The sequence below is a fragment of the Bufo gargarizans genome, chromosome 2 (assembly GCF_014858855.1).
Source record: "Bufo gargarizans isolate SCDJY-AF-19 chromosome 2, ASM1485885v1, whole genome shotgun sequence".
NCBI lineage: Eukaryota > Metazoa > Chordata > Amphibia > Anura > Bufonidae > Bufo > Bufo gargarizans.
The window spans coordinates 72,005,340-72,017,347 of NC_058081.1; the positions used below are offsets into that span (position 1 = coordinate 72,005,340).

General features: G+C 51.1%; 1 protein-coding gene across 1 annotated transcript in view; it reads left to right on the top strand.

Annotated features, from left to right (window-relative positions):
• The window catches only part of DDX56 (DEAD-box helicase 56), a 41,812-nt gene that overhangs the window by 24,003 nt on the left and 5,801 nt on the right, over positions 1 to 12,008 (top strand). The window contains exons 11-12 of the mRNA XM_044279184.1: positions 8,518 to 8,607; positions 10,434 to 10,539. Of these exons, the coding sequence (XP_044135119.1) occupies positions 8,518 to 8,607; positions 10,434 to 10,539 (196 nt within the window). The remainder of the gene's footprint in view (positions 1 to 8,517; positions 8,608 to 10,433; positions 10,540 to 12,008) is intronic.

The window sequence follows — 12,008 nt, forward strand, 5'->3', positions numbered from 1 at the left end:
CAAAGTTTTATGCGAATTGACTTAGGATGTTTCATCCGAAGTCGACTCGCTCATCCCTAGATAATACAACCGTCTGCATCCGTTATGAACAGATCCGATTGTATTATCTTTAACATACCCAAGACAGATCCGTCATGAACTCCATTAAAAGTCAGTGGGGGACGGATCCGTTTTCTATTGTTTCAGATCATGCTGCGGTATGAGAACAGAACGGAATGCATCTTGAAGCACTCCGTTCTGTTCAGTTATATTTTGTCCCCATTGTCAATGAATGGGGACAAAACGGAAGTTTTTCTCGCCCAGTTTCCTTGGGGGACACAGAAGACCTTGGGTATAGCTCATCTCCCTAGGAGGCGTGACACTAAGTGAAAACTGTTAAGCCCCTCCTCCACAGCTATACCCTCAGCCTGGAGAGAGAGACTGCCAGTTTTTGCTTAGTGTCCAAGGAGGCAAGACACTCCCTGCTCTGCAGGGCTCTTTTCTCCTTGTTTAAATTTTTAGATTTTTACTTTTTTCTTTCTTTTTGTTCCAGATCATCAGGGACAACAGAGACGCACTAGACCTCTCTGTTCTCCCGGGGTTGAGCTGCGCCAGTGCCGGTCACCGCACTGCTGCCTCCCCCACAGAAGGCAAGGTGGACCAGGGCAGCCCAGCTCCCCTGCATCCCGCCAGCACAAGGGTCGCCCGCACGCCAAGCCCCTCTTCCAGCGTCCTGCCACTACGGTGCCAGTAGCTGAAGGGGCGACCCTGCTGGAATGGACCGAGGGTGAAGACGGCTGTGGTAAGAGAGTGGCTTCTCCAGCCCTACGTCCCCCACCCAATGGTCTCCTGCGTGCCTGACCCCCATACTGGGCCTCTGGACCCTTCCCCTGCTGGACATAGGCTGGCCCCTGGGGTGCCGCTGTGCGGCAATCTGCTCCTCTTTTCTCCTGGCCTCATGGGACATGCTGCTAGTGAGGGGACTATATCCTGAGCTCTCCGTCTCTGGGTCCCCCCCTGGCATCTGGGCTTCCCCCCCATTTCGCCTGATCACATTGGGCTTACCGGAGGGGCAGGACGCTGCAGTGGAGTAAGGAGGACCCCTTACTCTTCCGGCCGGCGGGGTGGGCTCCCGCGGCCAGCGAGCCGCCATTCCGGCCCTCCTGTCTTTTCTGGCGGCGGGGTGGGCTCCCGCGGCCGGCAAAACCGCATTTTGGCCCCTGTCTATTCCGGCCGGCCGGGTGGCTCCCGCGGCCGGCAGAACCGCCACTCCGGGCCCCTGTATCTTCCGGCCGGCGGAGGGGCCCCCGCGGCCAGCGAGCCGCCATTCCGGCCCTCCTGTCTCTTCTGGCGGCGGGGTGGGCTCCCGCGGCCGGCAGAACTGCACTCCGCGCCCCCCTCTCTTTCGGCCGGCGGGGTGGGCTCCCGCGGCCCGCATTGGGCTTGACTATGCCCCAGCAGGTGCCGGTCGGCGGGGCTCCGCTAGTTGGTCCCAGGCTTCGGGCCTGCTGGGCCGCAATCCCGACCGGCCTGCGGGGTGGGCTCCCGCGGCCGGTTTGAACCGCCATTCCGCCTCAGGTCCCGGCGGTATGACGGGCCGGACGCCGCAACTTTAGCCCCCGGCTTCGCGGCCTACTAGGCCGCAATTTTCCGGTCTCTGGTGGAGGGGGCGGGAACTTCTCCAGGCGCGATTTTTTCCCGCCTGGAGGTTCCTCCGCCCCCAGGGGATCGCACGCCGCCCTCCAGGCCGGATCCCTGTTAACCCTTTGGGTACAGGCCGGCTCCCACAAGTGGGTCTGTATAGTTAGCCCTCCTTTTTTTCTCCTGGTCTTCTCAGGGCCCCTATATAGTGGCTCCCCTTTAGCCTCAGAGGCTGGGTTTTAAATTAGATTAAAAAAAAAAAAAAAAAAAAGTTTTATAATGATAAAATAATTAATAATTGATCATGATTTCTATTGGGCTGCGCAGGACGCTGCAGCCTCATCAGTAATGCTGCATGTCTGCATGTCCTCTTTCCACAGGCGGCATGGTGTTGCGCTCCCAGCCTGCGTCGCTGCTAGGGCATTTCCCCTTTTAGGTGGTTTTTTTTCTTGCCTCTTCCAGGATACGGCGCTGGCCAAGTGCATTCGGACCTTCTGTAGGCAGCATTCATCGTCTCTCCGGTTATGGTGCCTGCCATGTGCATTCCCCCCCTTCCTAGGCGGGCTACTGCACTCCCCCTGGCTGACCATGTGCATAACCCCCTTCTTAGGCGGAATACTGCACCTTCACCGAATACGGTGCTGGCCATGTGCACGACTCCCTTCCATAAGCGGAACGCTGCACTCTCTGGTTTTGCTGCCGGCCCTGTGCGGGACCCCCTTCCTGGGCGGAACGCAGCACTCACTGGATTCGCTGCCGGCCATGTGCGTGACCCCCCTCCTGGGCGGAACGCGGCACTCTCACTGGATCTGTTGCCGATCATGTGCATGACCCCCTTTTTTAGGCGGAATACTGCACTCTCGCCGGATACGGTTTTGGATATGTGCACGTCCCCCTTCCATTGGTGGAATGCTGCGCACTCGCTGACTCTGTCGTTGGTTGTTTCCTCGCAGGTACGTTGCTGGCCACGTGCAAGGGTGCTTGCGCTCTCGCTGGATCCGCTGTCGGCCATATGCATGGCCCCTCTTCCGTAGGCGGTGTACGCACTCTTGCTGGATTCTCTGCCAGCCCGGGGCATGCCTTCCTTCCTCAGGCGACATGCACGCATCCTTAGTGACTGTGTTTGTCTCTTGCCAGTACATTGCTGGCAATGTGTATGACTCCCATGCATGGCGGTGTGCTCGCACTCTCCCTGGATGAGATGCTGGCCATGTGCTTTACCCTCCCTTTTTCTGGGCGTTGTGCTACACTCTCACCGGATACATTGCTGGCCAGGAGAATGGCCCTCTAACATGGGTGGGACGCTTGCACTTCCATTGGTTACGGTGCTGGCCTTGTGCATGACCACCTCTCACTTCAAGGGCAGAATTTGGCACGCTCATGAGATTCACGGCTGTCCTTGTATGGCTGTGCTGGACTTGTACATGTCCCCCTTCATTGGCAGAGTAGTTGCACTCTCGCTGAGTTCAGTGTTGGGTGTATTATTGCACACTCATTTAATGCTAGGATATCCCTGTGCATGTTCCCCTTTCGCTAGGTGGACCTCCTGCGTTCCTGCTGGAATATAGGGTAATGTCCTGCTTCTCTGAAGTAGGTATGGCCTTAGGCATCACTCCCTTTTGGGACGGGTCTTTGCACTCTTGCCGTCTGCTGTTGGCCAGGTACAATTTCCCCCCTTTCGGGGTGGGCTGATTGCGTTCCTTCGCATGCTATGCTAGGTTTGTGCATAACTCCCTTTCAGGTTGCACTTTGCAATTCCGTACATGCTGGGGCACTCTGGGACGAGCCCCCCCCCCCCCCCTTTTTTTTTTTCTAGGTGGGTTGGCCTTCTCGCTGCTTACGGGGCTGCTCGTACGTATGCCTCACCTGCTTCCTGCGGCATACCTTTGTTTCTTGGGAGACGATGCTTGCCGCCAGCCTTGCACTCGTCCCTAGGGAGTTCATTCTGTCCTCCTGACCGGACAGGCTCTTTTGCTCTCTGCTGCACCGAGCTGACAGGGAGTGTTCGTGGGTCCTAGATGCATGCCCATGCGTCCTTCTGCGGCATTACTTCCCTGCGCTAGTGGTCACATGGTCGAGAGTGCTGTTGTCTGCGGCGCCTCTCGAATTCTTCGTTGACTCTGGCAGGACTGTGGTTCCCTTGCCTGCTGCAATTTCCTCCTCTTCGGATGCAGTGTGGTATGAGTCCTTCCTCTTGGCGCCTCTACGCTCCTGTCTGATCTGCTACCGGGTTCGGGCTGCTCTTCTCGGGAAGGTCACCCGACTTCTCTTGGGTGCTGGATTACCCAGGTCCGGGGACCTCCGCCTTGGGTTCTTCAAGGTATTCGCCTTCTGCGAGACGGTGGACTGGGCGTCTCACAGTGTAGCGGATTCTGCTTTTGAGCTGTCCTATGGCTTCCCTGTTGCCCACTCCTCCTTTCGGTTGGAGGGTGTGTTGTCGGCCTCTGTCTCGACGGCCTTATCTCGCCGGCTTTGTTCGGCTCCCGCTCTATACGAATCACTCCGATGTGGCTTCTCGCCAGCCTTCGGAGGCTGTATTTTCACGGTCCTCCCCTCTGGGGAGAGCATGTTTGTTCATGTGGATGGTTCCGGTGTTCCTTTTGGCCTCGTACCGTCTCCCTTGTTCACGCTGGCTGTATTAGCTGTGTGCCTATTTACCGAGTCTACCGCGTTCTGTCCCCCCACTGAGTGCAGATTGCGTGGCCCGTTCTAAGACGATGGTCCTGATGTAGACTTACCTTCTCGATGTCTTGGGGGGACTACCTCGGTCCAGGTTGTCCTTTGGTCTCCCTCACCGGGACTGTACAACGTGGTTGCATCGGCATGGACTTTAGCCTGCCTTCCCCTGGCGTCTGGTGGATCCTTTGGGTTCTTTCCCTCTGTCCTCTGCTCCTCCACTCGGGTGGATACGGGACAACGTTGTTTGAGGGCCGACGGGGCTAGTTTTGTCGACCCTTCTGCCCGTGTTACTGGTCTGCGCCTGATCACATTGGGTTTTCGCCTGCTTGCCAGGCGACTGTCCGCTCCTGGCTGTGTTTCGTCCAGGATCTGTCGTAAGACTTAGGTTTTTTTTTTTTTTTTTTTTTTGACTGGGGTTCTGTGGGAAGCTGTGCATTCCCCACACTGAAGTTCTTTCCCCATGGTTCTGTCTTTTCCTTGAGGTGTCAAGTGTCGGCGCTGTTCTTCCTCTTCCAGCGTTCCCGGCCCTCTGGCCTGCCAAGTCCTTCTTCCTCGGAGTGGCTCTTTGGTTCCTCTGTACTGTCCTTCGGTACCGCCCTGGGGACTGTATTCTGAGCTCTCGGCGCTCCAATCTTGTCCTTGGAGCCGTTACAGGAGTTCTCTCTATCCCTTCTGTCCTGTACGGTCGTGTTCCGTATCGGTCGTGTCTCTGACGGGTGCCAGATTGGCCTTTTTTGTTGTTACAAGCTTTCTGTCTTTTCCAGGTCAGGGCTGTTTCTGCATCCCGTTTCTTCCTTCCTTCTGAAGGTGGTGTTTGCCTTTCGCTTCAACACCTCACCTATTTGGTCGTTGTTTGGGCCTTGCCGTTTTTACTTGGAGATCTCCGACTCTTGCAGACGTTCGGCCTCTTGGGTTTCCAGGAGGTCTGTGCATAGGGTTGACAGACTCCAGGGTGGTTTTCCTCCGCTTGATCAGATTGGCTATTGCTGAGGTTACCGCACCTAGGGCAGGATTCTGTCGTTGGTGTCACCGTTCCTTTCACCAGAGCGGTCGGTGCCTCCTGGGCTGGAGGCATTGGGCTTCGGCTGTGCATTTGGGCACGGTGGCCACGGGTCTGCCTTGCACGCCTTACTGAGTTTCTACAGGGTGCATGCTCTGACTTTGGCGGATGCTGCCTTACCCCGCCTGGGTTTACAGGCGGCGGTTCATTGATGCCTTTCGGGTGCTTCACCTTGGTGCTGTGGTCCCTCCCCCTTTTGGACTGCTTTTGAACGTCCCAAGGTCTTCTGTGTCCCCCAAGGAAACTGGGCGAGAAAACGAGATTTTTGTATAACTTACCAGTAAAATCTCTTTCTCGCTCTTTCCTTGGGGGACACAGCACCCACCCATTCATTGTTTTTTCTCTGTGCGTTTTCCGAGTTTTTGTTACCCGTTGGGTAGTTGGCTTTTTGGTTCCTTGTTGGTCTTTGCCTTTTCTCACTGCTTGGACACGCAACTGGCAGTCTCTCTCTCCAGGCTGAGGGTATAGCTGTGGAGGAGGGGCTTAACAGTTTTCACTTAGTGTCACGCCTCCTAGGGAGATGAGCTATACCCAAGGTCTTCTGTGTCCCCCAAGGAAAGAGCGAGAAAGAGATTTTACTGGTAAGTTATACAAAAATCTCGTTTTTTTTTTTTTTCCGGTGTTGAAACCCTATGACTGATCTCAATACCGGAAAATATTAATACTAGTGTGAAAGTAGCCTTAAAGAAAATGTTTCGCCGAAAATGTATCTGATCTGATGGCAACACATCTCCTTTTTATCTAATCTGTTTTTTTTTCTGATTGTATTTTTTTTTTTGATATATATATATATATATTTATTAATTATATATTAGGGCTGCACGATATGGGAATTTTGTGCGATTAGGGCCCTAAAAATTGCGATAACGATATGCGATGCGATATTTTAAAGGAATTGTGCTAGAGGTCTATTTGCTTGGATTTTCCCATATGATCCGCTGACGCGGCTGGGTATGACATAGTTATGGGGATCTGTGGAGGGTGCTGTTATATGGGGGATCTGTGGATGACGCTGTGTTGTGGGGGATCTGTGGAGGGTGCTGTTATATGGGGGATCTGTGGAGGGTGCTGTTATATGGGGGATCTGTGGAGGGTGCTGTTATATGGGGGATCTGTGGAGGGTGCTGTTATATGGGGGATCTGTGGAGGGCGCTGTTATATGGGGGATCTGTGGAGGGCGCTGTTATATGGGGGATCTGTGGAGGGTGCTGTTATATGGGGGATCTGTGGAGGGTGCTGTTATATGGGGGATCTGTGGAGGGCGCTGTTATATGGGGGATCTGTGGAGGGCGCTGTTATATGGGGGATCTGTGGAGGGCGCTGTTATATGGGGGATCTGTGGAGGGCGCTGTTATATGGGGGATCTGTGGAGGGCGCTGTTATATGGGGGATCTGTGGAGGGCGCTGTTATATGGGGGATCTGTGGAGGGCGCTGTTATATGGGGGATCTGTGGAGGACGCTGTTATATGGGGGATCTGTGGAGGACGCTGTTATATGGGGGATCTGTGGAGGACGCTGTTATATGGGGGATCTGTGGAGGACGCTGTTATATGGGGGATCTGTGGAGGACGCTGTTATATGGGGGATCTGTGGAGGACGCTGTTATATGGGGGATCTGTGGAGGACGCTGTTATATGGGGGATCTGTGGAGGACGCTGTTATATGGGGGATCTGTGGAGGACGCTGTTATATGGGGGATCTGTGGAGGACGCTGTTATATGGGGGACCTGTGGAGGACGCTGTTATATGGGGGACCTGTGGAGGACGCTGTTATATGGGGGACCTGTGGAGGACGCTGTTATATGGGGGACCTGTGGAGGACGCTGTTATATGGGGGACCTGTGGAGGACGCTGTTATATGGGGGACCTGTGGAGGACGCTGTTATATGGGGGACCTGTGGAGGACGCTGTTATATGGGGGACCTGTGGAGGACGCTGTTATATGGGGGACCTGTGGATAGCACTGTTATAGGGGGATGTGTGGAGGACACATAGGGCCATGAGGGGGGCCAGCTTAAGACATATAGCATCTTATGCTGGTCCCCCTCATGTGTCCTAAACTGGGCACATAACTGCCTTTGCGTGTAAAGTGTTTTACTAGTGTGTGTGGGTGAAACACTCTCTCTCCTAACAGGTCCGGCCTCTCTACTCACTATGAAGGCACTGCAGCGAGCGGCAGCGAGGTGGCCGGCGCGTGACTGACGTCACTTAGTAACGCTCCTGCTTCCTGAAGTGGGAGGAGCGTTACTAAGTGACGTCAGTCACGCGCCGGCCACCTCGCTGCAGTGCATTGCATTCATAGTGAGTACAGAGGCCGGACCTGTTAGGAGAGAGAGTGTTTCACCCACACACACACACACTAGTAAAACACTTTACACGCAAAAGGCAGTTATGTGTGCGGGGCCCCTTTTTATATATAATCGCTCGCGGCATTTTCGGGTCGGCCATATCGCATTTGCCAATTATTTTTTCGATTTATCATGCAGCCCTAAAAAAAAAAAAATATATATATATATATATATATATATATATATATATATATATATATATATATATATATATATATATATATATCTCTATCTATATAGTTATTTTCTATTTCCTGAACATGATTATGGGGGCGGCCATCTTTCCTGGATTGTTCTTAACAGCATATAGAAAGCATTAAGAAAATTGCTTTACCGCAGCCCCATGGGCCATAGACACAATGGTCAGGAGGGGACCTCATTGACTTCTATGGGAGAGTTTTCTAGGCATGCTCTGTGTCCTGTGCAGAGGTCATTGTACAAGGAAGGAATAGATATCTGTCATTCTAAACCTGCCTGTAATAAGCAGATAACTGCAGTGATCTGTACAGACCAAGAAGTGGCGCCTATTTGGCTTAGTGATGAAAACTGATTTTTGTATAAAAAAAATAAATATATATATATATTTTGATATGGAAAATTAAAAGTAATATCATTAAACCTCCTTTAAAGTGTTATAAACAATAGGTCATTTTCTGATGACGCGTTCCCTTCTAATGGATTTGTGTCTTTCCATGCGCCTACTTTGGACTTAAGTTTCCCGGCAGTGCCGTATTGTAAGAGCATGGTCTGCTAGGCCACGGGTTTCCTCTGTGTGCTTGTATCATATGTGATGTGACTTCCTCCCACAGGATGCAATGAGATCTGTAACTAAACAAGCCATCAAAGAAGCTCGTCTGAAGGAGATAAAGGAAGAACTGCTCAACTCCGAGAAATTAAAGGTGAGAACCAATCCATGACAATACTGCAGAATTGAAATTGTATCTCCTCTACCCAACCCGTGTGCCTCTTCTCTATACCTCATGTTGGCATGTATGCACAACGTGGTCTGCCATGTAAATTCACAATAGACGTACAGGGCGTAAACCCCGTCCTCGGGCACAGTATTAAATCTGCAGACATGGGGAAGCTGTTTGCATGTCTGTCTCTTTGCAGGCATTCGCCAATGTGGAACGCTGGAAATAGCAGCACCAGTGGTCGACTATTTTCAGAACTCCTGTACATGTGTGGTGTGCTCTCCACTTTTGGGGCCCCATTCTGGACATAGGTCTGGGTCCCACCTGTCCTGACATTATAGCACTATGCTGAGATGGGACAACCCCTTTAATAATTCTCATTTCTATCTCAAATTTTTTTTTTTAAGTTAGCAGTTATTCATGTATGTCATCTCTGCCCTTTCACATGTCATATATAAAGTGCAGCTGAGGTTACTGGATGAGTCACAGCCGTGTGTCCTCCATGACCGGCCTTCACATCATAGCCACAGTTAGTTACATAACCCGATTTCTGTGCCTCCTCCTGCAATGTTCTGCGGCAGCTGGCACCGCAGACGGGTCTTATCAGCAGGAGTACAGGTCACTGTGTCTAGTAGGGACAGGTGGCTGATGTTTTAATCTTTGATGTCTATAATGATTTCATTGTTCCTGCTGAGTGTGTCTATTTCTGTTTTTAGCTCAGAATTTTATACATTTCCTTCCCTTTTAATACAGAGTGCAAAACCAGCAGGCCCGTGCCTAAAATGCGTTGTTACAGCATTATTGAGGAGGGGCATAAAATTAGTCCTTGCTCGTCCCTATCCTGCAAGCTGTCAAAAATTCATCAGGTCGATTTTGTTTTTGGGAAAGCTGGGTGACAACCTGTAGATCAGCGCCTGCAGAGGTTGTCGATCAGTTTTCTACAGGATAGTACCGCACCACTACAGATTAGCCATACAGAGTATTATAAAACAAGTCATGGTGGTCACCTCGCCTTCCAGGAAATTGTTCTAATTTCTCTGTAGTCCTATCAAAAGAAATAAAAAATAATATAAAAAAAAGCGGACTACGATCATTTGTAATTGACATCATACATTCTTATGAACTGTAGTTTGTGAGCGATTTAAAGGGGTATTCTGGTTGTTAGAAATTGTTGCCTATCCTCGGGATAGGGCAGTGATGGCTAACCTCTGGCACTCCAGCTGTGGTGAAACTACGACTCCCAGCATGCTCCATTCATTGAACAAGTGTATATCTTGAAAGTCGTCGTTTTATCACAGCTGAAGTTCCGGAGGTCCGCTATCACAGGGATAGGGGATAACGGATACTACTGCTGGGACCCCCACCTGCATTAATTTCTATGAAGATGAGCGCTGTACTCGGCTAACGCCGGAATTCCTATGGAGATGAATGGAGTGGCCGAACGCATGCCAGACCGGCTGCTCCGCTCATTTCAGGGCGGTTGCAGGTGGTACGGGGCCCCCATTCTCAGGATCAGTTGGGGTCCCAGTGGTAGGACCCCCACATCGATCTAATAGTTATCCCCGATAACTTCTAACAACTGGAGTACCCCTTTAAATCTTACCCTACCCAAAAGGGAGGCAGCTTCCCATAACGACCAATCAGACCTCCTCTTCCCATCTTTCTACCTACCCTGCAAGTATAAAAGCTGAAATCTGATTGGCTGGTGTGTGCGGCTCCTATAACCGTTTCCATTTTGCGTGATATTGCTGGGGTGTGATAAATGGAACATTGATTGTACTTTCCTAATCTCTTTCCTTTGGTCCCAACAGACGTATTTTGAAGATAACCCAAGGGATTTCAATCTCCTCCGTCATGACAGACCTCTGCACCCTGCAATAGTGAAACCTCATCTGAAAAATGTTCCCGATTACCTAAGTACGCGTGGGCTGAATGACCTGCTGGGAAATAAATCAAGAATTAGTCCAGATGTAGCGCAGGGTGCCGCATCACTGGCCAAATACTCTGATAGTATATAGAGAGGGGTCCCCGCTGATGGAGGGCATGAGAACCGGACAGACAGCGGTGAAGGCGTGAGATAAGACATGAAACAGGTTACAAAGTCCTGAAAATGTGCGATTCCTTTATACTGACACTCTATTAGGGCCTGTGTCAGTTTTTTTTTTTTTTATGGTGGACCGTATGCGGAACCATTCATTTCAATGGTTCTGCCCAAAAAACGGAAGTTTCTCCGTGTGCATTCCGTTTCCGTAGGTCCTCACGTCCGTTCCACCCAAAAAATACAACATGTCCTATTATTGTCCGCATTACAGACAAGGATAGTACTGTTCTATTAGGGGTCAGCTGCTCCGTTCTGCAAAATACGGAATGCACACAGATGTCATCCGTACTTTTTGCGGGTCTGTTTTTGCGGACCGCATTTAGTCTTTAACATTTAGAAGATGCTTTGAATACCATATATATGTACATTGCAGCTGCTGTGTGCTTAGAGAGCACCTGTCATCAGGATCAACTCTCTTAAACCAGTGGTACTGCCTCGTAGGGTTGATCATGCTGGTTAAAATGACACCTGTCTTGTGAAAATCAGTTGCAGCATTCCCGAGTAAAAAGGGCACTGAGGGGGGTGGAGGTGCACCGAGGAGCCTGATTTGCGTAAAAAATTTTTTTTTTTATATTTTTCCCAATTTTACACAAGGCAAGTAGGATTTTAATCAGCAGAATCAACCCCATCACACAGTATGCCTGATCAAATGGAGTTGATCCTGCTGAAAGGGGCTCTTTAATAATTAATTGCATGGCAGCAACCACAGACATCAATGCCATTGTATGTAGCTACTATCATATATGTTCCAGTCCTCAGGCTTCACATTCAGAATTTAGTGTCCTCCAGCCATGGCTCCTCTGCTGTGCACATACACCTGTGTGTATAGAATAGTAGGACCCGACCCAAAAGTGTGCTTAAAGGGGTTGTCTCTAGGATATGCCACCAATATTGGATACAGGGGTGCACCACCAATGAGGCGAGGTGAGGCACCAGGTAGGGGCACGGCAGAAGGGGGATTTTCTGATTCTGCAGTATAGTATTGGAAGCGCAGTGGGCACAGTATGTGGCGCTGTATGACCCTGTATGTTTTGTAGCGCTGTATGTCAAGTTTTCCAAGTATGTCTTTAACAATAGGGCAGGAGGGAAGGGGTTAGGTTAAGAAGTGGGCGTGGGGGGTTGGGGCGCCGTTTAATTTTTCACCTCGGGCAGAAGAAAGGCTAGGTGCACCCCTGATTAGATGGGTGCGGGTCCCGCCTCTGTCTTGAGAATGGGACCCATGAAGTGAGCGGAGAGCAGCTGTGCATGCGCGGCCGACCTACATCTCCGGCAGTCCCATAGAAGT